At 35.3% G+C, this 27373-nt stretch overlaps 1 protein-coding gene across 2 annotated transcripts in view; it reads left to right on the top strand.

The window, feature by feature from the left end:
- The window catches only part of DPYD (dihydropyrimidine dehydrogenase), a 1037477-nt gene that overhangs the window by 894551 nt on the left and 115553 nt on the right, over window positions 1-27373 (top strand). For both annotated transcript variants that reach the window (XM_074188237.1, XM_074188238.1), the window contains exon 20: window positions 6921-7100. In XM_074188237.1, the coding sequence (XP_074044338.1) occupies window positions 6921-7100 (180 nt within the window). The remainder of the gene's footprint in view (window positions 1-6920; window positions 7101-27373) is intronic.

The raw sequence follows: 27373 nt of genomic DNA, 5'->3' as shown, positions 1-27373 counted from the left end.
GGGTTCAGGGAAGATTGAAGAGGTCTCTCTGCTCTCCTTGGGGAAGGACTCAGCTCACACTCAGATCCAGGTTGCAGTTTGGGCTTCTATACCACCATAGCTGAGCAGGGACCCTCTTAACAGCTCCAGAGCAGAGGGGAGGGCATGAATACAGGCAAGAAAGCAATCAGAGTCTCTCATAAGACCTTGGAGGAATCAAGGCAACTCCTGGATTGTCCCCCAAAACCCCAAAGCCTTGGAAATGCGGTAAATCAGTCACAGGCTGAGGAAATGAGCAAACAGCAGAAAAAGAAGAAGCTGACCATAGAAAATTACTTTGGTCCCATGGAAGCTCAAAATATATAGTCAGAAGATGACAAAATCAAAGCTTCTGTATCCAATAGAAATAGCAAATGGGCTCAGACTATGGATGCGCTCAAAAAAAAGAGTTTAAAAAGCAATTAAGAGAGGTAGAGGAAAAATTGGGAGGAGAAATGAGAGTGATGCACATAAATCATGAAAACCTAGTCAGCAACTTGGTGAAATAAATACAAAAAAAAATACTGAAGAAAATAACTTATTAAAAACCAGTTTTTTGCCAAATGGAAAAAAAGCAACACAAAAGGCAAATGAGGAGAAGAATGCCTTAAAAAGCACAATTGGCCAGCTGGAAAAGGAGATTTAATAAAGCTCTCTGAAGAAAATAACTCCTTCAAGTGCAGAATGAAACTAAAGGAAGCTGATGACTTTGCAAATAATCTAGAAGAAAGAAAACCTTTCCAAAATAGACAAAAATTAGAAGACCATTGGGAAAACAATCTGTCTCAAAAACAGATCCAGAAAAGATAATTTTAAAATTATTTAGCTACCTGAAAGTCATAACCAGGAAAAGAGCCTAGACTTCCTATTTCAAGAAATGATACAGCAAAATTGCCCTGAGATCCTAGAAGCAGAGGGTAAAATAGAAACTGAGAGAATTCACCAGTCACCTCCTGAAAGAGATACTAAAAGGAAACACCTCCAGGAATAATATAGCCAAATTCCAAAACTCCCAAGTCAAAGAGAAAATACTCAAAGCTGCCAGAAACAAGTAATTCAACTACTGTGGCTCTATAGTCAGGATTACTCAGGATCTGGCAGCATCTACATTAAGGGCTTGTAGGACTTGGAATATGATATTCCAGAAGGCAAAAAAAATCTTGGTTTTCAACCAAGAATCAATTACCCAGCAAAACTGAACATCCTCTTTCAGGGAAAAAAAAAAATGGACTTTCAATGAAACAGGGGACTTTCAAACTTTCCTATTGAAACAACCTGAGCTGAATAGAAAATTTGATCTCTAAGTACAGGACTCGGGGGAACCATAGAGGGGTGTACAAGAAGGACTAATTATGAGGAACTTAATGATGTTGAACTGTTTGTATTCCTGCATGGGAGAGGATACTGATAACTCATATGAACTTTCTCATTTATAAGAGCAGTTAGAAGGAGCATATGTAGATAAGGCACAGGAAGGAGCTGAATCTAGGATGGAGTCAATGGGTGATAAAGGAAAGTACTGGGAGGAAGAGAAAGGAGAGGAAGAAAGGGTTAAGATATTTCACATAAGGGGTAGCTAGGTGGCACAGTGGATAGAATACCAGCCCTGGAGTCAGGAGTACCTGAGTTCAAATTTGGCCTCAGACACTTAATAATTACCTAGCTATGTGGCCTTGGGCAAGCCACTTAACCCCATTGCCTTGCAAAAAAAAAAACCCTAAAAAAAGTTATTTCACGTAAGAGTCAAGAAAAAGCTTTTACAATGGAGTGGAATGGGGAAAGGCGAGGGGGAATGAATGAGCCTTCATTCTCATCAGAAATGGCTCAGAGAGGAAATAATATACATACTTAATAGGGTATACAAATCTATCTTATGCTAGAGAAAAATGAGAAGAAAGGGATGGGATAAGGGGGAATGGGGGAAGGGAAGGCAGGAGTAGGTAATAGAAGAGAAGGAAGATTGTGGAAGAGGGCAATCAGATACATCACACTTCTGAACAGGAACAGGATGAAAGGAGAGAGAGAGAGAGAGAGAGAGAGAGAAAATGGAATAGATGAGAGTGGGGAGGAAATACAGCTAGTGATAACAACTGTGGGAATATAGAAGCAACTTCTCTAGTGGCTATAAAAGGGGAAGGCAACTCATCCCAGAGATAGAGCCATTGGAATCTGAACAGACTGAAGTACACATTTTGTCTTTTTCACTATTCTTGAGGTTTCTCATCTTTTTGGGGGGGAGGGGGATTTATGATTACTCTTATAAAAGATTGTGATATAAATAAATATTGCTAATCTCTCTTCTAAATTCCATTCCTATTTTCCCAAAAATTTCTTATATATATCAAACTGCTTGTCCTATAGGTCTCTCAGATACAACATATCCAAAATAATTTTCCCAAAACTGTCCCCTCTTCCAAACTTTCCTTGACATCATAGATTGCTAATTAATCTTGACAGGCTACCAGCCAAGTTAAGCAGAGGACAAAGGGCAGGAGTCTCATCCAAAATCTCCTTAAATACTCCCTCAGGGTCCATGGGAAAAGGTGTTGACTTGGTAATTGCCCAAGTCCCATATTGGAGAGTTTGCTTTTTTGGTAGGAGTCAAGGGTCTTGGATTCCAGTCTAGGTGGTCTCAGATGTTGCTTCAGCTCCTTTATAACCTAGCTTGCCTTATCAATAGATGAGACTGGAGTTCAAGACAGTGTTTTAACAAAATGATAAAGGAAGAGTGAAGATTTTTAACAGTGCAAAAAAAAGATTTAGAAAATTTGTTTCCAATTAATTTCTATATTCCCTATGTCCATGGTTCTCTGCATCACTTTGAGGGACCTTTGATCCTTTCTTTGTTTCACCAGCACTTAGCACAGTACCTTTCCTATAATATTTGGTAAATGTTCATTCAATGAATATAAAAACCTAATGTGATGTTGGGTTATTGTTTTGTGAAAGATGAGGAGAAGTATCTAAAACAAAGACAATGATGATCACACCATTCAATTCCTTATTCACACCACATTTGGAATATTGTATTCAACTCTGGGTCCTACTTTGACTGGTGGAAGTACATCTAAAGGAGGGCAGTCAGAATGACATGAGGTTACTAGAGCCCATATCATTGGCATATGTAGCTTAGGAAAAAGAAAACTGAAAGGAATAACCATAGTTTTTTTCAAATATTTGAAAGATTTTGTAAGTAAAAATGATGAATAATAAAAGAAAAAGTATTTATTATCCCTTTACTAGGTGACAAGCACTTTATATCACTTTGCTCTCAGTTACACAAGTGAGCAACCTCAGCATCATCTCTAGCTTCTTATTCTCATGTCAATTCTATCTCCTAAACTTCAGTTCCCTATCTCCTCTTTTTTCTCTCCACCAATGTGACCCTTGTTGAGACTTTCGTCATCTTCCCAGAACTGTTCAAATAACTTCCAAATGTGTCTCCTTTCTTTGACTTCCCTCATTCTGATGCATCTTTCATAGTCTCTAAAGTGTTTTTCTTTAGGTGCTATTCTGATCACACTTCCCTATTCAACCAGATCCAGTGGTTCCCTATCATCTCTGAAATAATGTGATCTCTTTTTTATACTTAAAACTGTTGTCAACTCTGCCCCATCCTACACCTGTCTCAATGTACCTACATACGTCATTTCAGTTTGCCTTCTACCTTTTCTATCAGTTTGGTTTCAATAAGTTTCTTTACATATATGCATATATCTAATCATGGTAAATGAACAGATGATTATATTTTATATATTCTTGGTTTTGCTCTGTGCTTAGCAAGGTTCTGATCTAATACTTGTGGATGTTTTAGTATATATACATATATATATATATATATATATATATATATATATATATATATTAAGGATTTTCTACTAAAAAATAAATGATCACTTCTCTATATTATCTGTAAAAAAGGAAGCAAAAAAAGGATATCCTTTTAAACCACAACATAAACAATCTTAGTTATGAAGGGAAACTCATCAAGGAAGAAACAATGAAATACTCCAGGTTAGGTTTTATTGTTGTTGTTTTTGTTTGGTTTTTTTTTGGTTGTTGCTATTTTAATGAACTTTAGTGATTAGTTTAAGGGAAGTCTTCTCCCACTTTTCCACAGAAGGAGAATGCTTCAATTTTAAGCAAAACTTGAATAGAAACTTTATGGTAAACTCCTCTAAAGTTATTTTTATGACCATTCACAAGAACCGAACCTAACGTCAGGTGACAACAGAATTAAATCCAATCTGTGATACATATTATCTACATATTCACTTTACCTATCTGAACATTTGTTTACCTTTTTGACTGTAAAATGAGGAAAATGGTACTTGCAAGATCTTTTGAGAATCTTAAACTTTTTTTGTAAATGTTAGCTATTCTAATTATTACTCATTTTCTCTCCACTATCTAGTCTACTTTTTGAGTTTTCTTTCTCCACCAAGTTCTATTATTCTTTCCTTCCCAGTGTCTCTCACACCCATTTCTCCCATTTATACCCTACTAGTTCAGGCTCATAACTTCAACCATACCTGGACTCAATCAACAAGTCCCTAACTGATTTCATGGATTTCATTTTTCTCCTCCTTTCACTTCACATGATGCAGCAGATTCATTTTCCTAAAATATCATGTAGACCAAATCAGCTTCCTTCTTCAAAAGCATTTATTGTTTCTTTTGCTAAATATATTATATATCCATATATAAATATCTATACATCTATATATAGCGATATTTAGATATCAATCTGTATATACAAATAATATAAATATATATGTATACACACACACACACACACACACACACACATGTTCTTGGGCATTTAAGATCCTCTACAGTCTAGAAAGACTTCAGCTCAAATTCTGTCTTTGATACTTCCTAGCTGTGTGACCCTAGATAAATCATTTAACCCTGTTGTCTCAATTTCCTCCTTTGTAAAAGGAGCTAGAGAAGGAACTGGCAAACCATGCCAATACCTTTGCCAAGAAAACCCCAAATGGGATCACATGAGTTAGACACACTAAAACAAGTTAATAACAATAGGCTTTGTGACCCTGCCAAGTTACAGCATCATCACACCACATTTTTGTTCCACCTTAAGATTTGTAAAGTATTTCACAAATAAGATCTCATTTTTATCCTCATAACAACCATAGGAGACAGGTCTATCATTACCCCCATTTTGTAGATAAGAAAACTGAGGTAGATAAGAAGTTAAGTGATTTGTCCAGGGTCATAGACCCTGCAATTGGATTTGAACTTTTCAAATCTAAGCCTCATATAAGTGATATTATTTTTACTCCTCTTCTATACTCTATAAACTTCTATATTCTATAAACTTCTATACTCTCTAAAATGGTCTGTGTATGGTGCCTGGGTATGTGCTTTCTTATATCTGTATCATTTTCTATGCCATTGCTTTGGAATAGGATGCCCTCCCCTCTCTTCTTTGTTAACATCAACTTTACCCATCTTTCACATTTAAAATTCTTCCCCATTCTTCCATTCAAAGTCTCCCAAGAAATCCAGAATACAAAAATGAGTATCTATTTATTTCAATTTACTCTGACTTCCTTGAATCCCTGAAGCTGTTACCCCTTCTCCTTCTCTTTCTGTCTTTCTCCTTCCTCCTCCTCTTTATCTCTCTTCCTCCTTCCCCCAACCCCTCCACCACTGAGACTACACTTGTGATTGCCTTGGTATAGATTAGTTAGGAATATGGCCCACATGGATTACTCAAATACTGTAGTAAATGAAGCTGAGCTACCACAGAGCTCTCACTAGAATCGCAAATCAAATACATTGTCTATTGCCTCAATAAAAACGTTTAAAAGTAAGTTTGAACAGCCCTGTCATAGAGAACTGCTTCCATCAATGCACTTTAAAACCCTTCCTATAATTTATAGGTTTGGATTATTACTACAACTCATACTTCTTTTAGACAGGACCTCTTTTCATTTTGTCTGTTTTCTCCCAAATTTGCCACAGTTAGTTGTACAAAAAGGCACTTGTTCAAGATTTGTTAACTGAGATATTGGCAATAAGGAGCAAGGCAAACTCATCTCCTAAGCATATTCATAGAGGTATTAATTTGAGGATGAGGGAATGAGAAGAAAGTAAATAGTGACCCTCTAGGGGCAGCTAGGTGGCATAGTGGATAAAGCACCGACCCTGGAGTCAGGAGTACCTGGGTTCAAATCCTGTCTCAGATACTTAATAATTACCTAGCTGTGTGGCCTTGGGCAAGCCACTTAACCCCATTGTCTTGCAAAAACATAAAAAAAAAAGAGTGACCCTCTAAGCAGTGTTTAAAAAGTAATCAATCAGGACATGAATGAAAAGAGACTACTACTGATAGCCAGTTTGGAGTTAGACTAGACAAATCTGGGGGGGGGGGGGAGACAGTTCAGAGGGTTTACTTATTATCTATGTGACCTTGGGTAAGTCACTTAACCTATGTTTCACTTTCCTTATCTGTAAAATGAGGATACAAATAATACCTACCCCCAGTATGTGTGAGGATAAAAGGAAAAATTTGTAAAGTTTTGCAAACCTTAAAATGCTATATAAATTCTATCATTACCATGATGATTATTATTATTATTATTATTAATAGTGCTCTGTGTCCAAGGAGAAGGAATAGAAAGTTTATTAAATAATACTTCAGGAAGTCAAAGAATACTGTTTGTTGTGATTGTTGTCTTAAGTTCTCTCATACTGTCTCCCACCTCCAAGGAGCTCCCTACTCCAATTTTTTCTATTTTCATTAAAAGCTCCCTGCCCTCCCTCTCTCTCATGTTGAGTACTAAAGTCTACACTATACTGCTCCTCTAAGGGTCTGTCTGTCCATCCATAAACCTGATACATAATGACCTCACAGCTTGTCTTTTTGTCTGTCTCAGGTGTGCAGTGCAATTCAGAATCAGGATTTCACAGTGATTGAGGATTACTGCACAGGGCTTAAGGCTCTGCTTTACCTACAAAGCATTGAGGAGTTAAAAGACTGGGATGGTCAGAGCCCTGCAACTGTTCGCCATCAGAAAGGGAAGCCGATCCCTCGTATTGCAGATCTCACTGGAAAGGTAAATGAAAGCTGTGCCTGTGTTTTCCTAAAACAGTTGTGGTCTTTACTTCATTTTCGATTACTTGGGAGGCAATATAAAATAATAGAATGAAAATTGGACTTTTGAGTCAGACATATTGAGTTCAAATCTCACCTGTGACTTACTACCTAAGTGACATTAGGTAAGTCCCTTAATGCCTGTGGCTTAGTCATCTCATCTGATCTGTCAATGAGGGGACTAGACAAGATGACCTTTCAAAGCCCCTTCCAGCTATACATCTACAGTATTTGCATTCCTATGATATATGACTCACCACAAAACCTGAGTGACTAACAAAAGGGTCTTGTATTTTTTTTTTATTTCTACCAGAGACTTGTACTGAAAGGGCTTGATTATAGTCATGTGACATACCTGCAGAGTCCACTTGTATAAAACCAATATAGCTCAAAGTCTTTAAAAAAAAAAGAATTGGTGAGATTGAGGTTTTGAGTGTGAAATGCCTCCCAATTCATGCTTCCTATGGCTGATGACTGGCATTCTTTTCAGTGGGAGGCTATAGAGTTCTTTATTCTCTAACAAGCTCTGAAAATTATAACATTACCTTTCTATTTTCAAGACAATCAAATCACTGGAGTTCTGAATAATATGATGATGTTTTAAAATTAAATTCTAATCAGTATCTTTTGTAACTGCTCCTGCTATGTGGTTAAACCCAGGCTCAAAAGGTTATGTCCCAACTTTCCCACTAAATGCTATTTTCAGAGAAATATACACTACATTTACATTTTGTATAATACAGTGATTTTAGCAACTCTTCTAAAACAACATTCAGTATTTTGTCTTCATATTTCCTTTATATTATACTAAACAGTCAGCCATTGTCAGAAGATGTTTCTCATGTCCTGAATGCAAAAGGGAAAAAAAATTACAATTCTCTGTCTTTTCAGCTTGTCACTACATCAATAATTAACTTTTTTTAAAAGACATGGTAAAAAAAAGATGCTTTAAGGAAGCATTTAATAATTCAAAAGAATCTTAACTTGAAACAGGTCACATGAAAAAGAATTGATAACAAAGCCCTGGGTAATCTGGTTTGGATGGTTAAATTGAGGGTTCAGAAGGAATGAAGGAATCAACAGATACCTGACTTTTTATTTGGTTATCCTCCATGAAGGATTTCATCACTATCTCATTACTAACATAGAACCAAAAATAAAGGTCAGAAAGAAGGTTAAGACATTGGTGAGATAATTCTATAGTTTAATCCCATAGCAGTGTGATTGTGGGTTCAATAATGAAAAACAGAAGGGAAAAAGAAATATAATAATACAGAGTGAGTTCCAGGGAAATATCATGATGAATGACTCCATGAGTGACAATCAACCAGAAAGGTTTTGTGATATTAATATTTATAATATTATAATTATCAAGACTGTGCCTAAGTAGCATTATTAGTGTAACTAACCACATTATCATGAACTGAGTTTCCAATATTACAAAAGCATGTTCTTAACTTGATTTTTTTTTACTATGTTAAAGTATACATATTTTTCAAAAATCACTAATGAATTTATCCACTTTGATGTAAAGGACTTGAGGGCATTTTTTCATTGGTGTCTATTTCCTGGCATGGTGGTTCATGGATATCTCTAAAGGCATGATCTCAAGTTCAGGTAGTTGTGATGTGTGCTAAAAAATGAAATGATTGGTACAGAAAAGGGGGAATTTACATGGTCTAGTAGTATCTCATAAAGGTAGCTCAGGAGAGTGCATCCAGGGTCATATTAATGTCAAATGCTTCTGAAGTGTTGATTAGTGTGAAATAACATAGAATGAAGCTGCATTTTCAACATTATACAATTTGATTTTGATGCATTCAGCAATCATTTTTCAAATGCCTGTTTCATGTCAGGCCCTGGATTGGGTACTAGAAGTACAAAAACAAAAATGAAAATTCTAGACTTTCAGGCATTTATGTCCTAGTAAAAGAAAATAGTACACCATAGTTCAGATTAGAAAATATCCAAAATATCCAAAGTAAATACAAAGTCATAGGACCTGAGTTCAAAGGCTGATTACAACTGTTACAGTCTATGTAAACGTGGGCAAGGCTGAACCTCAATTTTCTCATATATAAAATTAGGGGTTGGACTTTATGAGTTCTAAGGGTTGAAATCTGATCCTGTGATTCTATGATCTTAATTTATGGGGGAGAAGGCACTAATAATTAGAAGGATTAAGACAAGCAATGTATTGACTTGAAAGGATGAGCCTTGAAAGAAGTAAACAATTACAAGAGAAGGCAATGAGAAGGGAATGTACTCCAAAAAGTCACAGAACATGCAAAGAAATGGAGAAGGGAGATGGAATAATCAGTGTGACTGGAACATTAAATGTGGGAAAGAGAACAGTGGACAATAAGCCTGCAAAGAAAAGTAGAAATCAAAAAGTGAGGGATTTGAAATGTCAAACAGGAAAATTTAAATTTTATCCTAAAGATTATGGGGAGTAACTGAAGTGTCTTCAACCTGGGAGGACACTGTCAGAGCCCAAGCTAACAAATTCAAAGGAAGTGAAAGGTTTTAGACTGAGGATACCATCAGCTCTTCTGTTACCAACTTGCAGAAAAAGAGATTTTTTTTTCAGTTTGTTAGGGGTTGATGGCATAAGTCAGGCCTTTGTCCAAATTAAAAAAGCTTATTTCTCATGAGTTTCTTTTGTTAAAAAAAAAAAAAAAAAAAAAAAAAAACGATGACAATAAACCACCACCACCCATTCTGCCTGTGTGAGGATATTTGTAATTCATTTCTCAACACCAGGTTCAGAAACAAGCAGATGGTGTGGTAATAGATTTGTGCTCCAGGATTCTCTAGTGTCAGCTGACATGACTAAAACAATAGGAGAATATCCCCTTCAGGTTAATATTCCTGATACTGAACCAAATATCTTTGGTTTAGAGATACAGGTGTCTTGACAAGTAGCTTCATTATTGTTTGCTGTTCATGTTTTGTGTGTTTAATATTTACAAAGTCCCCACATTATGCTGGCATCATATAAAACAAAGGACCCTTTTCTTGTGACATTTGCATGCCAAAGAGATACAGAAGGCAGTAAATCTGGTCTCTTTTTTTAAAAAAAATGTCATTCTAATCAATTGCCTTGACTCTAGGAGGAAGTGCTTCACCTCTAGCAATCTATAAACTCCAGAATTTTAGTCAATTAATCAACCTACCATGTGCCTGACATTGTACCAGATTCAAAAACAAAAGGGAAACTACCCCTGCCTTCAAGAAACTTACATTCTAACAGAAGAAACAAAAGGCACATAAAAATTTCTCCAGAAGATGATTAAAAACCAGACACAAGGGGACCTTGTGTCATTGGTACATGCCAATTAATAGTTATTAAATTATACTTTCTAAATGATCTGAAATTACTACCTTTTAAGGCAGCCTATTCTATTTTTAATGTAATTTTTGAAAAGGACCCTTTGCTTTATATGATGCCAGCATAATATAGGGATTTTGTAAATATTAAACACATAGAACATTCCTTACTCCTACATAGATAGACAATTATAAAATATATAACAAATATAAAGTCTTCATTTTTGATCAAAAGTGAGCAGAAGGGGGCAGCTAGGTGGCACAGTGCATAGAGCACCAGCCCTGGAGTCAGGAGGACCAGAGTTCAAATACAACCTCAGACATTTAATAATTACCTAGCTATATGTCCTCGGACAAGTTGCTTAATCCCATTACCTAAAATAAAAATGAAAAAAAAAAGAAAGTGAGCAGAAACTGGAGGGCTGATCAGAAAAAAAAAGTCATGTAGAAGATATGCTTTCTTTCTAATTGAATTGATGAGGGCAGAAAATTTTGAATTGGAAGGGTTTAGAGGTCATTTAGTCAGACCTTTGCCCATGGAGGCAAAGTCCATATGGCAATAATAATAAAGCTGGGATTTAAAGTAAAGTGCTCTAATTTCAAAGCCAGCACCCTTTTCAGAGTGCCACAGCTGCTTTTGAGGAGTGAAAAAATGCATTACCCCATAGAGATACATTTGAGTCTCAGTAGTAAGGTAGGCTCTGTACGTATGATTCTTCCCATTTTACAAATGAGTAAGTAGATTCACACAGATTGGGAGACTGCCAATAAATAGCCAAAGGATTAATGAGCATCAAAGGTGAGATGGAAACTCAACTATAATGATACTAGAACTGAGATTCCAATCCAGGTGTCTAATCATGCTGGATAGAATATTCTTGCCTGTATGATTTAGACCTGGGGGGGGGGGGGGATGAATTGAATGCCTCACCTTGAGGTTACTTAGAATCTTATTCTAGGACATTTTTCACCCCTCAAACTCTATCTACATCTTAATCACAATGCTCTATTTCTACTGAGTGTTCTACCATACTTCAAGTCACTCAAGTTTTAGTATTCAACATAGAGTCAGCCTCAACTCCTTATTTACCCCCCAGTACCATGTCCAAAACTTTGCAAAGGAGGCAGCGCAGTGGATAGAGACACCAGCCCTGAAATCAGGAGGACCTGAGTTCAAATATGATCTCAGAGACTTAATATTTACCTAGCTGTGTGACCTTGGGCAAGTCACTTAACCCCATTGCCTTGCAAAAAAAAATAAAACTTTGTAAAGGCCGTCTTATCTCATCTCTGTGACATGGCTAGTATCCGTCTCATTCTTTCCACTTGCAAAGCCTACGTTCTAGTTCAAGTTCTTAGTGGGACTATTACCATTTGCTTCCTAATTTTCCCCCTATACCCAATCATTCCAAGCAGCTAGATGATGCAATGGGTAGAATATTGGGCCTGGAATCAGGAAGACATAAGAATAATTCTGACCTCAAATATTTACTAGCTTTGTTACCCTGGGCAAGTCAGCTTCCTTAACTGTAAAATTAGGGAGTAATAGCACCTACATCATAGGGCTATTGTGAAGATCAAATGTAATCATATTTGTAAAGTGCTTCTTATAAGATCTGGCATCATAGTAGGTTCTTGATAGATAACTTGTCATCTTCTCCTTCCCATTAAAATCAATAAGCAATCAATGTATCAAGTGTGTGTGTGTGTTTATATGTGGACATACATATACATGCATACCAAATATACAAAGAAAGGTGAAATATTGTCCTCAATCTTAAGTAGTCCACATTTTAAATGAATGTAAATAGATTTCTTCAGAAGACAAGTAAAAACCAGAACCAAAAAGAACATGCCAACTAGTGGTTACTCATTAAATTACAACCTTTTAAATCAACTTATTCCATTTTGGGGGAGAGCATGTAATATTAGGATGGAATATAAACTGAGTCTTGAAGGAAATCAAGGAAGAAGCCAAACCAGAGAGGAGGAAAGAGAGACAACATTCTAGGTGTGGACGACATCTAAAGCAAAGATATAAAATCTGGAGATGGAATGGATTGTGCAAAGATCTATAAACAGACCAATGTAGTTGATTATAGAATACATAAGGAAAAATGCTGAGCAGAAAGGTAGGAAGGAGCCAGATTATAAAGACCTTTAAAGTCAAAGAAGATGTATATTTGATTTTTAGAAAATATAGTCTATCTTTGGACACTATTAGGTAATTCATTCAGATCTGTACTTTAGGGAAAATTATTTTGGCAGTTGAGAAAATCACTTGAGTATCTTGGTTTAAATGAGGCAAGAGACTAGCTAGAAGACTATGGTACAAGATCAGGAGAGGTGAGAATGGTTTGATTTAAGTGGAGGTTATAGCAGGAACCTGATATTTTTCCTTTTGTCTACTTCGGTTGAGTAGAATAACATATATGATATAATTTTATTTGAAAATTAAACAAATATTTGAAGATTTTAATTACCTTCCCCAACTCTAATTCTTTTGCTAAAAACCCATAGTTTATCCAATTGATTCTTGCATAGAATAGTTTCATTTCTTGTATGCTATCATTTTGAGTCTCCTCCATCTTTTTGGTGATTCTCTCTAGATAATTTCCAATGTTCTTCCTTAAATGCATCACTCAAAAGTGATTATCTTATTCTGTATGTGCTCTGGCCAAGGTAGAAAACTATGGAACAACTACCTCCTTTTTGAAAGATTAAATGTCATACTTTTACTAAGGTGGCCTATAATCACATTGGCTTTCTTGGATACTAACTATGGTGGTAGAAAGAAAAAACTAATCTATATTTTTAGAGATTTAGATCTGGGCAGAAACAAAGAAACCCTCTAATCCAATCTTTGTTATTGAATTAAAAATAAAACAAAACATATTTATTCAGCACGTATTATGTGACAAATACTCAGTTTAGCCCTGGAGATCCAAGTAGGAAGACAGGTCTACTTTCAAGAAGGGAAAACAAATTTGGGAAAACAAAATCCGCAAAAATCAGATAGAGGTGATGGCTAGGTGGTGCAGGGGATGGAGCACCAGGAGGACCTGAGTTCAAATCCAGCCTCAGACACTTAATAATTACCTAGCTGTGTGACCTTGGGCAAGTTACTTAACCCCATTGCCTTGCAAAAACCTAAAAAAACATCAGATAGAGGGTTCAACTATGAGATGGATGGTAAAAAAAAAAGTCCTTAGAGTGTATCATGATGTTTGTTCATCTGGAGGGAACAGACCCATATTTATTGAGGAAAGTTAGTTCCTTCTAGAAAGAAAAAAGGGGAAGAGAGCACATGCAAAAATAATGAGGAGTTGGACAATTTAGGAAAGAGAAGGAACTGTCTGCTTGATTGTCACTTTCTGAAAGGTTATTTTCCTGAGGTCATTATCTAATTAGTGGGGGGCTTACAATCAAAACTTATAAAATACTGCATCTGTGGCAGCAGGATGGAGGAGGAAAAATGCCAAATGGGAGTTGAAAGAAATCACAAAGAGGGTGGATCCAAAAGCAGATTGGAAGTAAGAATAAGGAAGAGAAAGCAAATATACAAGAAGCTAAGAACCTAAGAGATAGACTGACAAAGTGACATATCGGGTGCATCATAGATGCAAAGAAAGGCAATTTAAAATAAAATCTTTCATAGTTTAGACCCTTCCTAGAACAGCAGCTATTTTAGAAGACTGCAGCCATGCCAAGTTGCTTTCAAGAGACATTAAAATATGATGAAATCTATATCTATAATATTAACAAATGAACCTGATCTGTGCTCATTAAGAGACTTTCATTAGGATAAAATCAGAAAAAGCTGCCAGAGTGCTTAGGAAACATTTCCCTAAACAAAGAAACCTTTGGAAGACAGAAACAACTGGAGTCATCCCAGAATCAGATGAACTTTCCTGAGAATGTGTATTAACCAAGAATATCAAGATTTAACAAATAAAAAATCTTGAATATGCTTGTAATGACTTCATGGATGCTTCTGTATCCATTTAATAACACTGGGTTAGGAGAGAGTTAAATGATGTAGTAGATAGAGCAATGGGTACAGAGTCAGGAAATCCTGGGTTCAAATTCTCACTTAGATGCTTGTAACCTTGGGTAAGTTATTTAAACTCTTTTTGCTTCTATTTTTCTCAACTGTTAAAAATGATGATATAATAGCACCGACCTCTCAGGGTAGTTGAAGGAGCAAATGAAATATTCACAAAGTGCTTAGCAAATGACATACTGGTGCAATATAAAGGCTAATATGATGATGATGATGATGATGATAACCATTGTATTAGGTCATTATGTGTGATGCTGGTGGAAGTTTGTTGGGTAACATCCATATGATTAGATAACATTGAAAAGAGTCCTTCAGAAATAACAGATATTGTCACTTAACCTTTGTCACAGTTTCTTGATCTGTCAAATATGGGCTTTAACCTCGAAAATATCTAAGATCTTTTCCAGCTCCAAAATTGTGACTGTATGATTCTTAGAATATGGTAGTCACAAAAGATTTCCTGACCTAGTAATACTGGGCTCAGAAAAATATTTTTCAAACTTAAAAATAAAAGTAATACCATGACAGCATTTTAAAAGGCAAATACAAGTTAGACAGTAACAGCAGAGAGCTTTGTTCAGTAACCCAATAGTTATTATTATAATGAACAAAAGAGTAACTTAAAAAAGCTAGTTCTTCAAAAATACTAATGAAATTGACAAACCTTTAATTAACTTAATGAAAAAGTATGTTATGTGAACAAAAATTTTAAAATGTGATATCACATAAGAAAAAAATAAATAAGATTTATTAGAACCTAATATGTTCGTACTTGGAAGAAGAAATGACAAATTGCTTCAGTATCATTGTCAAGAAAGCTCCAAAAGGGGTCACAAAGAGAACACAACAGAAACAACTGAACAATTATATATACATATATGTACAGTTAGATGTCAGGAAATCAGAGAGCTCAAAAGGAATGCTTGATATAAAATTAGAAAATGGATTAATTAATAGTATGATCATAGTATTTGAGCTAAATAGAGATAAAGGGATCATTAATTGATGTTGATTCAAAATTTTTAATAAAACTCAGGAAAACACAATAGGCATATATTCCAAAATGTTAGTTACTATTTATGAACTGTCTTAAGACTAGAAATCAAAGGATCATATAAAAATAGGAAAATAATGATTCTACCTTTATGAAATCTCTCCCATGAACCTCCTTTTTTCCTCTGACAGCACCACCACTTGGTACAGGACATTATTAACTCAGTCCTTGATTACTGCAATGACTGATTACTTTTCCTGATTCAAATCTCTCCCCATGCCAATCCATCTTCCACTCCTCAAATGTTCAATTAGTCAACCTAAAGCATAAGTAGTTATTTGTATATTGACTCTCCCATAAACCATGAGTTACATGAGGACAACTTTTTTTGCCTTTTTTTTAAAATAATCCCCAGCACTTAGTCTAATTCTGATTACATTTTTAAAAATGATTTTTGGAAGTTGGCCTACCTCCTTTCTGGTGTAGAATATTGTATATAATATCAGACATGGTAAGTATATTGGTTGATTTTTGTTAAACTATTTTCATTTGCCACAAAAGATGGTTCTGTGTAGGAGGTGGGTAGGTGGATTTATCTGGTAATGACTGTGATGAAAAACAAAAGGCATAAATCAAACTTTTTATTTATATGAAAAACAAGAACAATTCGATCAAATGTGCATATCAATAGATGCAGGAAAGCCAGCTAGAAAGTATAAGTCCTTTTTATGATTTTGTGCTATTAAAAAATTTATTTATATACTGACAGCATTATAGTTTATTTAGAAAACCCCAGAGAATCAGCAAAGAAACTAATTGAGACAATAGATTGAGTAAATTATTAATATATAAAATAAATGTACAAAAATCAAGTTGTTTTTTCTATATAGTAACAAAACCCTGAGGGAAATAAAAGAAAGAGAAGTAACATTTAAAACAGCTACACAATGAAAATTAGAACAACTTCATTTTTTTTATTTCCCACTGAAAATTAGCAAAGAAGACAAAATATAGAAATATTCAATGTTTTAAGAAATTGAACAGGAAGAAGAGAATATCCTGGATTATCTTTAGGAAATTGTATTTAATTCTTTAAATAGCCTCAAGCATTTCCTTAATGAGCCCCAATATTTTTAACACACAAGTTTTCTTCTCTTGTTGGATGGCTGAAAGTCATAAGCTGTTACAGTTTCTGAAGGATTGAAGTTGGAGATCACCCAAAGAGCAACCAGTGGTACAAGAAGACTGTGATATATTACAAACAAAGAATTACACAGGAGACACAATGCAAAGGATAGCATAAGAGACAAGAATAATAGACAATTAGTGAGAATGGAAGACAATTGATGGATAACCTGAGCATCTCTTGTACTAAGCCCAGGGGCTGGCACATAATAAGTGTTTGTTGATTGACTGATTTTAGTTCACAAGCCAGGGAACTTTCTAATAGATAAGAACTCAAGGAAGCAATTTTGTCCAGTAAATAGAGGCTCAAGATGAGAATCAGGAAGGCTTTTCCTCTGACACATAACTATGTAACCCCATATCCTTCACTTCTCAGACATAAGCAGACAGTTTCCAAGAGAAAAGTTCTTTATACCAAGGGAATTATGTATCAAGACTACAATCCCAGTCAATACATTTTCAAGAACAAAAGAAAACCCCAAGAATATGAATAAAGTTTTAAATAGAATTTGAAGTTATCAATGATTGTGTGAATAATAATCCAAAACACTAATTAGAAACATGCAATGAGATTTCATGCCATATCCAATAAAATGGGAAAGATAAATATTAGAACTGATCAATATTGAAGGAGATATAGGAAGATACTGTTGGAACGACTATGAAATTGGTCAACCCTCAGAAAAGACAATTTGGATTGATGCTAAAAAGTAATTGAATTGTTCATACTTTCTATGTGTCTTGTCTCTATCATTTAACTGTGATCTGTTTGAGAGCAAAGATTGTCTTGCTTTCTCATATCTATTCCTCACATATAACCCAGTGCTTTGCACACAGAAAGCACTTTCATCTATTTTGTCTTTCATCCATACCAATCCCTCTACTGGGCTTACTACCAAAGATGTCAAAGACGGAAAAAAGTCTCCATATGCTCCAAAATATTCATAACAGAATCTTTCATTTTAGCAAAGAATTGGAACCAAAGTAGGTGACCATCATTGTATATTGGAATGAATTCAATAGAATGTTGCTATGTAATAGATAGTCATTAATATGAGGAATTCAGAGAAATGTAGACAGACTTGTCTGAACTGATATAGAGTAAAGTAAGCACTTACTGGAGAGCAATATATACTATAAACTATAATAATAGAACATTAAAGGGAATCTCTGAGTAATCATAAAAACTAATCACTCCCAAGGAACAGATAATACAGCATACCTACCTCCTTTCTAAAAAGAGGCAATGAACTATGGGTGTAGAACATTGCATATGCCATCAGACATGGTAAGTATTTTGGTTGATTTTGCTAAACTATTTTTCTTTTCCACAAGAGATGGTTCAGTGTAGGGGGATGGATGGGTAGATTTATCTGAATATGACTGATGAAAAATAAAAGGCATAAATAAAACTTTTTATTTGAGATATAGCAATTAAAAATCTTGGAATCTTATTCAGTAATTTGAGAAATCTTAAAAATGCCCCCCCCAAAAAAAACACATAGCAAAGATCTATTTTCCCAGAAGATTCTTTCGGTCTGCCTTTCCTTCTTTTTAGAGTGATTACCGAGAAGCTACAGAGTAGTGAATGAAGATATATAACTGCATCTCTTCCCTTCTATTTAATCATATGGAATTTGAACCATTCTATCCTATTTTCCTTCTGTTTTTTTCTCTCTAGCTTTTCTTCCTGGGACTGCCAGATGGTAATATTATATTGTTAGGAAAGAGCCAGATCACATATTATGTCTTCATCAGTGACTGATGATGAATAGAAAGCACAGTGATGAAGACCATATTTAGATGAATCTGGTCTACTGAAAAAAGTTTCTGGTTCCTCTTCAACCAAATTGTGGCAAAAGCCAGGGATCCCAAAGTACCAGTCCCTCACAGATGAGACAGACCACATATTTCAGCACAAATATGTATTTGTAGATGACACTAACCTTCTTAGGCTGGGTACAATTAGAACTTTATATAATAGTCTATCAGTTACTATTCCATTGAATTCTGCAAATGTTTATATTATATATAAGGACTGTACTGGTCCTTGGGATCTAAAGAGTCAAAACCATTTTCATTCTCAAAAACCTTGCCTTCTAATGTAGAGGAGAGTAGTTATAGCAAATACACATAAAAATAAATACAAGTTAATTTGAGGAGTAAGAAAGCACTTGGAACATTAAGAAAGACTACAGAGGAAGTGATACTTGAAATTTGATTTTAAAAAACCTGCTGACTTAAGAGGTGGAGAGCAATAAATCAATAATCAACAAACAATTATTAAGAGAGATAAGTAGGCATGCTTGGTGGCAATGGTAGGGGAGGAGGTGTTGTATAAGGAAATGGAACTAGGAGATGGGATGGTCTAGAAAGTAAATCAGACAAACTAGGTATAGAATGTGTGAAGAGCAGTATAATGAAATATATGGAAACATATCATAAAATTCTCGCAGGTTGTGAGAGGTTTGTGTTAAATAGCAAACAAAGGAGTTTCTATTTTTTTGTGCAAGAAGGTAGTGGGGGAATCATAGCAGCTTAAGAGGTGAGTAACTCCCCCTTCCTTAATTAAATATCCTAATATAGAGACTGGAGAACCATTTGTCAAGTGCTATGATGGGGATCCCCTTGGGTATGGGGTTGACCTTGATGGCCACGAGATCCTTTCCAAGTCTCAAATTTTATAACTCAGGGTTCACCCTATAGTGGTAGACTCGCATCTCATAAATGTCTTCTCATACTGTACAACCCATATCTCTTTCCTTCACTAAGTCTTTCAACCCAATATGTTGAAGTTCTTCCTATGTTCCACTGGAATGGAAATGGTAATCCACTCCAGTCTCTTTGCCAAGAAAATCCCAAATGAAGAGTCAGACATGATAAAAAAACAACTGAACAACCCAATCTGCTCAAGTCTTTCCTATATGTCTTCTGACATACATGGGTATCATTTTATCACTTAGATTGGCCAACTTGTTCTCCATTTTTTTAGGTTGACTAACAAATCTCTTTAGTTAATCCCACTGCCCCTGGATAATACCTTTTACTCCATTTCATAGGTCATTGTTGGTGATGGTGGCAGTTTACTCATAGCTACCATATACCCATCTTCTGCTCTTTGGGTCACCTTCAATTCTGATTATTTGGAGACTATAGTGTTCCAGTAAAATAGGAGGAATACTCCTACCTGACTCATGATCTTCTTATATCATTTTTAAGTTGTTAATATTATTTCTTAATAAAGCACTAGGATAGCAATTATTAAACACCTTTGAATAATTTGATCAATGAGTGTCTTTCTCAATAAATGATTTTTTTAAGACTAAGAAACAAACTGACATATGTTTTCTGTTACTTAAAAGTTTGAAGATTTTAGCTTGCTTTTTAAGGCACTCAGTAATCTAACTCCAGTCTGCCTATCCAGATTTATTTCAAATAATGTTCTCTATATGTTTTAGCAGAACTGGACTATAAACTATTTCCTGAATCTGATCCTCAAGTCCAGCCCCTGTGCATTTTTGCAGGCCATTTTCAATGCCTGGAATATAATTCCCTCTCAATTTTTCCTGTTGAAAGTTTTCCATTCCTTGAAGATGCCCAGTTTTAGCTCTACCTCTTCCATGGAGACTTCTATCATATCTTCTCTGAATGAATGTTAACTTTCTTCCCACATCTTCCTCAAATACGTTCTCTGGATCTGTCTTTACCCTGATTACAAACCACTTAGTTCATACATAGTATCCTAAGATCATAGAATTATAGTTCTAAATTCATAAGGTAACTTAGAGATCATCTTTCCTCACCCCTTCATTTTACAAATGAGGAAACTGAGGTCCAGAATATTTATAGAATTTGGCCATGATCTCAAGGCCAGTGAATAGGACAGCAAATATGTCATATACCTTCCATTTTCCCCTTTACATTGCTTCTTGAGTTTGAGGGATAGGGTTGTTTTTTTTCATATTTGTATTCCATATACTTGCATGAAATAGCCATTAAATTAATGTCAGTTGAATTGACCTACATTAGTTTGGCATCTATATCAATTGCCAGTAGTCCAGTGTAGAACTCAAATCAGTGACATCTAGGACAACAATATTTCATTGAATGTGGCTTTTTAAGGATTCTTTTCACCAAAATTGGGTTTCATATCTGATATCATTTGTTGTATTTTCTCACAAATTTCTGACAGAGGATTGGTATAATATAATAGAATATTTTCTCTTCTTCCTTTGCTTCAGGTAGCTACATGTTTTTAGGTTTTTTGGCCAGGCAATGGGGTTAAATGGCTTGCCCAAGGCCACACACCTAGGTAATTATTAAGTGTCTGAGGTCAGATTTGAACTCGGGTACTCCTGACTCCAGGGCTGGTGCTCTATCCACTGCACCACCTAGCCACCCCCAGGTAGCTACTTTTAATAGAGGGAAAGTGCTGGATTTGGAATCTGGAAGATCTGAGGAAAAATACAACTCAGACACTTTGCTTTGTGACCCAAGTCCAGTCACTCTCTCAGCCTCAGTTTTCTCATCTGTAAAATAGGGGAACACCACAAAAATTCCATAGCAGCCCTGTTTGTAGTGGCAAAGAATTGGAAGTTGAGTGATTGCCCTGCAATTGGGGAATGGTTTAATAAACTGTGGTATATGTATGTTATGGAATATTATTGTTCTATTAGAAACCAGGAGGGATGAGAATTCAGAGAAGCCTGGAAGGATTTACATGAACTGATGCTGATGAGATGAGCAGAACCAGAAGAACATTGTATACCCTAACAGCCACATGGGGGTGATGATCAGCCTTAATGGACTTGCTCATTCCATCAGTGCAACAATCAGGCACAATTTGGGGGTATCTGTGATGGAGAATACCATCTGTATCCAGAGAAATAATTATGGAGTTTAAACAAAGACCAAAGACTATTACCTTTAATTAAAAAAAAAAACATTAAATTATTATATAATGTTGCTATCTCTTATACTTTATTTTTTTTCCCTTAAGGATGTAATTTTTCTCTCATCACATTTCTCTCATCACATTTCTTTCATCACATCTTAGATCAATGTATATCATGGAAACAATGTAAAGACTAACAGATTGCCTTCTGAAGGGGTGGGGGGGAAGGAAGCAAGATTAGGGGAAAAATTATAAAATTCAAAATAAATAAATCAAAGTATTACATAAAAACTAGCAAGTATTATTTCAGTATCCTTTGGAAATTGCACTCAGTTTCTCTAAGGGAACTGACCTCTTTTCTTAGTCATATATATCATATATATATATATATATATATATATATATATATGCTTAATAATGTCTTTTTAACTCATTTCTACTGTACAAGTAGCATGCTTCAGTCTATTCATGCCATTTGACTTTGAAGTTATTTATAATTTTGCTACTTCCAAGAGCTGGTATTCCATGATGTATAACTATATAGTATTAATGAGAAAATATTGATAAGAAGATTGACATAAAAAAAGATTGGTTTTTGTGACAACGAGCTTCTGTGAAGAGGAAAAGGGAAGATAGTCTGAGAGAAACTTATAGGAGTCTCTTATGTCTTCAAAAGACATAAATATACTTCCCTTCCATAAAAATATCAAGGACCATATATCAACCTTTTCTATGTTTTTTACCTGGTTAGTTAGAAATAACAAAGTACTCAGTTTGGGCTTGATATCAGGGCAAAATATGGTATCCATTAGATACACCAGAAGTGGTGTAAGGGACAGGGGAGGAGAGGAGTTCCTCCTTCTTTGAGATCTTCATGCAAAAGCTGGATGGCCCCAAACCAGGTATGATAAGGTGAGATTTCTTTTGAGAGAGGCTTAGATTCAATAGTTAGTAAGTTCCCCACTGACTCTCAAATTCTGTGATTATCTGATATTAATGTCCTGCCAGCTGGCAGTGCTAGAAACATGTCTGTATGACTTTTTTTGTAGTTCCTTCACCTCCTCCTGGTCTTCTGGAAGTCTACAGATCTGTGCCTGAAATCCATTATAATTTTAAGTTTCCCCTCTCCTCATCCATATGGTAGTTGGGTTTTTTTTAATTATCATAGCACTTTGCTAAGTATCGTGATTCTCTTTTTCTTTCTACCATACACAGTCCACACATGTTTGCCAAAGCATAAATGAGAATGACATCTCATACTATGAGGGCTTGAGTGAAACTTAGAATTCAGAGTCATCAGATCTGGATTCAAGTCTGGACTTTGATACTGATGTGCCACCTGCTCTTGACTTAGTCATTTTAGCTTCCCTCAACCTCAGTTTTTATATCTGTAAATTGAAGGAAGAGCTGGGCTCTATAATTTTTAAGGTCTTCTTTCAACTCTGACTTTGAACAATTTTAAATGATTAAGTATAATTTGTTGTACCTCATTTTTTGCATTTATTTTTTGTAAAGAATGTATTTATTTTATAATTTATTTTGTAAAGAATGGGAGATTTAGTCCCTTTGCCCACAATTTTGTCACATAGGTTGTAATCATAGATAATAAGATGTTTTGTGCTAACAAGGTGTTCATATTTAAGGAATTCTAAATCCCTGAACTCAAATAGAGAGTCAGTATTCCACTGGATGGGGCAGTTGTGGTGGTGCCACAGAGCCCAGAGTCCCAGACCTGAAATTGAGAAGATTCATCTTCATGAATTCAAAACCAATTTCAGATATTTACTGGCTATTTAATCCTGGGTAAGTCACATAACTTGTTTGCTTCCCTTCTTCTTCTATAAGATGAGCTGAAGAAGGAAATTGCAAACCACTCCCAAATCTTTGCCAAGAAAACAACAAATTAGGGTGACAAAGAGTCAGACATGACTGAAAAACAACTGAACAACACTGGCTGGTAGAATATGGTTATGGTCCTTAAAAGTCAAAGTAGTTTGAGATGAGGAAGTCTTAGAAAAGTACCAGCAGTGAAGGGAGAACCTGACTCCCAAAAGGGAATGCTTCTCTTAGATTAATATTATGATACTTAAACACTATACCTGAATGCTTATCTCTGTGAAATTTTACTGACATTAATTTTATATTATTCTTTAACTAATAAAAAATGAAAAAGATATTTTTATTGTGGGACTATAGGCCCTGAGATAGAGACAGTAAGAAAAGCAAATGAAATAATACATGTATAGCACTCTATAACCCTTAAAGTTTCACAAAATTATTTTATCTTATTTTAAGTTATGTGTATTTTATTTTATTGAATAAAATAAAAATATCAGTTCATTAATAATTATAGTTTGTATCCAAAAAAGATATAGTAGAAAAAACATTGATTCAGGAATCAAAGGGCCTGGGTTCAAATCTTTCTTCTAATGTTTACTGTGACCTTGGGTAAGATAACTAACCCCTATAGGCTTCAGTCACCTCATCTATAAAATGAGCAGTTGACCTAACGACCACTGACATCTCTTCTAGCTCTAGATCTATGAACCTATAATCCTGCTGAAATCTCATGTCCTACCTCACCAGCAAGCCACTGAATTATAAAATTTCTGAGTTAGAAGAAAGCTAACTGTCCATTTGATTCAACTCATATCTGAAAAAGAATTTCATTGACACTATACCTCTGTGAACTTTGCTACTCCCGCTGAAGTTGGTATGCCTGTTATTTCTGGGATATGAGGAAAATTTTATTTTTGCTGAGACTTTAAGATTGATATGCATTTCTTATGTCCTGTTTAAGTCCATCTAACTAGTTTATTGCCTGATCTAACTTCTACATTGTAAGCATTTCAGGGAGTCCACAGGATTTTTTTTTTATAATGGAACAAATTTTTATGACTTTAGGCTTCACAAAATCATTTTTTTGCAATGGAACAAATCAACAAATGTCTGTTTCTATTAGGTTTTACATCAGTTTGTCCTAAGCTAACATTTGAAAAGAACACTAAAAGCCTTTACCACCCTTAATTTTTTTTAAGAAAAACAAGTCTCCTGTACTGCAGAAAGTAAATGTTGAAGTCTGCCTCTAGTTACCCTACTTCCTGACTATTTGTGAAAGGAACATCAAACCCACTGAAACTCGGGTTTCATGAATCCAGGTAGAATAACTATTTGTCCATCTAAGTATATCCTGTTCCTATTTCTTGGGGTCCCAACTTACTATGTTAGTTGACTATATGTATTGATTCAGTTAATAGAATTCTCAAAGAAAGAAAAAATCTTCATTATGCTGCTTATATATAAAACCTAAAGATGTAATCATAGATAATAAGATGTTTTGTGCTAACAAGGTGTTCATACTTAAAGAATTCTAAAGCCCTGAACTCAAATAGAGAGTCAGTATTCCACTGGATGGGGCAGTTGTGGTGGTGCCACAGAGCTGGGAAAAAAATCTATAAGATTCTCAAAACCATAACTTCATTCATCTAACATTTATTATTTATCTCTGCCCAGCACTGTTATGTAAAGGTAATGTAAAAAACAGAAAAAGAGGAAAAAATTTCTGCCTTCAAAATGTTGTTTACTTGAAGCAAGTAACTAGGGCAAACAAGCTGTGGACAAATAAGGAGATACAGATTACATACAAAAAGTAATTTGGGAAAGTAGGGATCGCTAATAGATAAGGGGGTCCAGAAAGGAGTTGAACCTTAAAGGGAGGTAAGGATTTCAAGAGGAAAAGGTAAGAAGGGATAAGATGGAACATGATGTGTGGGATATCTCAAGTAAAACAGTCTGACTGAAGTGTAGATTTTCAGTATAAAAAAAGATAGGTAGGAGTTAGATTATAGGGCCTGAAATTCCAGACAAGGGAATGATATAATAAGAAATCACTGAAGCATCTTGAGAAGGTTAGTAAATTGATCTGGCTTGTGCTTTAGGAGTATCATTTTGGTAACTATGGACAGTGGATTGGAAAGGAAAAACATTAAAAGCCGAAAAGACTTCATAATGTAGGTTATTGCAGTAGTTCATGTAAAAGGGGATGAGGCTCTATACTAGAAAGATAACTCTTTGAGCAAAGAAAATTGGGAAGATGCAAGAGGGGTTATTGAGGTAGAGTTGACAAAAAATGAAAATTGATTAATTATAGGGGATGAAAGGAAGTAAAGAGCTTGCCTTATTCTGAGGATATGAAACCAGGGAACTGAAAGGATATTATGCCCTTGAAAGAAACAAGGATGTTATGAAGAAGAGCCATTTGAAGACAGTGAATTCTCTTTTCGATGTGACTGGGATGCCTATGTGACAAATAGACAGTATAAAAGGAGCTAATGGAAAGATAAAGATTAGAAATGCTAATTTAAGATAATTAAATCTATTGGAACTGGATTCACAGTATGTTTAAAGAGAAGAGGTGAGGAAATGAAAAAGGAGGAGAAAATAGGGATGAGAGAAAGGGGGGCAAGAGAAGGAGAGAGGAGAATAGAAAGAAGGAAGAGTCAGAGAGAGATAAGATGAGGAGAAGGCAAAGGAAAGGAAAAGAGAGAAGGAGAGAAGGAAGGAATTAGAAGAGGAACAAGAATTCTTTCCCCAAGCTACCCAAATCAAATTTAAAGGATATGTAACATTATTATGTTCATCTTATATGTGTGTGTATGTGTGTATCTATAATAATACTAAAACAAACTACTTTTTAGACCTTCCATTTGATCTTGAATAGACATCAAAGATCCATTATGCACATATCTTTATCATTCAGAAAAATTTTCAGTGATTTCTGCCACTAGAACCCTAGGGAAAATTGCAAAGCAAGCAAAAATCTGTCTATGGTACTGTTTCATCTAAATTTCTGTACTACTCACATATGCTGGAAGATCCTATATCTCCCAAATTTCACCTCATCAGGGTCCTAATACACCCCTCTGACTATCTAAACTTCTTTACAAGCTCTCATTCGTGCCTGATCAAATACCTAAAGGATAAAACCCAGCCCAAGAAACATCTTTCTTGTCAGACAGATATGTGAAATCAGTGTATGTATAATTGGTCCCACATACAAGGAGAAGAATCTCATAAATTTTGAGCTGGGACAGACCTTAAAGGTGATTGAATTCAATCCCATTATTTTACAAATGAAGAAGCTAAAACCCAGAGAGGTTAAATATCTTTCCAACAACACACAGTAGTAATAGAACTAAATTTGAACCTGTGTATTTTGCCTCTAAATCCTCCACCTCTTTACTCCCTTCCCCCACCCCCAATGTCTTCCATTAACCCTCCTGGCATGCCAACAATCAGTCAATTAGCAAATATGTATTAAACATTTACTAATGTGTCAGACAGAAGTGTATCAGTTGAATGGGAAATCTGGTAATGCATCATTAATTCCTCTCACTTAACATTGAGGACTGGCTTGGAATTTTGAAAGTGCCACACCTTTTCTTTTTTTTTTTTAATTTTTATTCAAGGCAATGGGGTTAAGTAATTTGCCCAAGATCACATAGCTAGGCAATTATTAAGTGTCTGAGGTCAAATTTGAACTCAGGTCCTCCTGACTCCAGGTGATTGCTCTATCTACTATGCCACCTAGCTACCCCTACCACACCTTTTCAAACTTCACAGATTTAAAGTGAATACTTGTTACTTTCTTATTCAGACAAGTCAGTCTATGTGAAAATGGGTATAGTCTAGTATTCCTCTTCATTTATAGATGGCTAGGAATATCATTTTGGCAACTGTGAATAGTAAATTGGAAAGGGGAAAGATTTT

Source organism: Macrotis lagotis, chromosome 5 (assembly GCF_037893015.1).
Source record: "Macrotis lagotis isolate mMagLag1 chromosome 5, bilby.v1.9.chrom.fasta, whole genome shotgun sequence".
In the NCBI taxonomy this organism is placed as follows: Eukaryota; Metazoa; Chordata; class Mammalia; order Peramelemorphia; family Peramelidae; genus Macrotis; species Macrotis lagotis.
The sequence above is the reverse complement of the archived record's forward strand: the minus strand, read 5'-3'. Positions and strand labels throughout refer to the sequence as shown.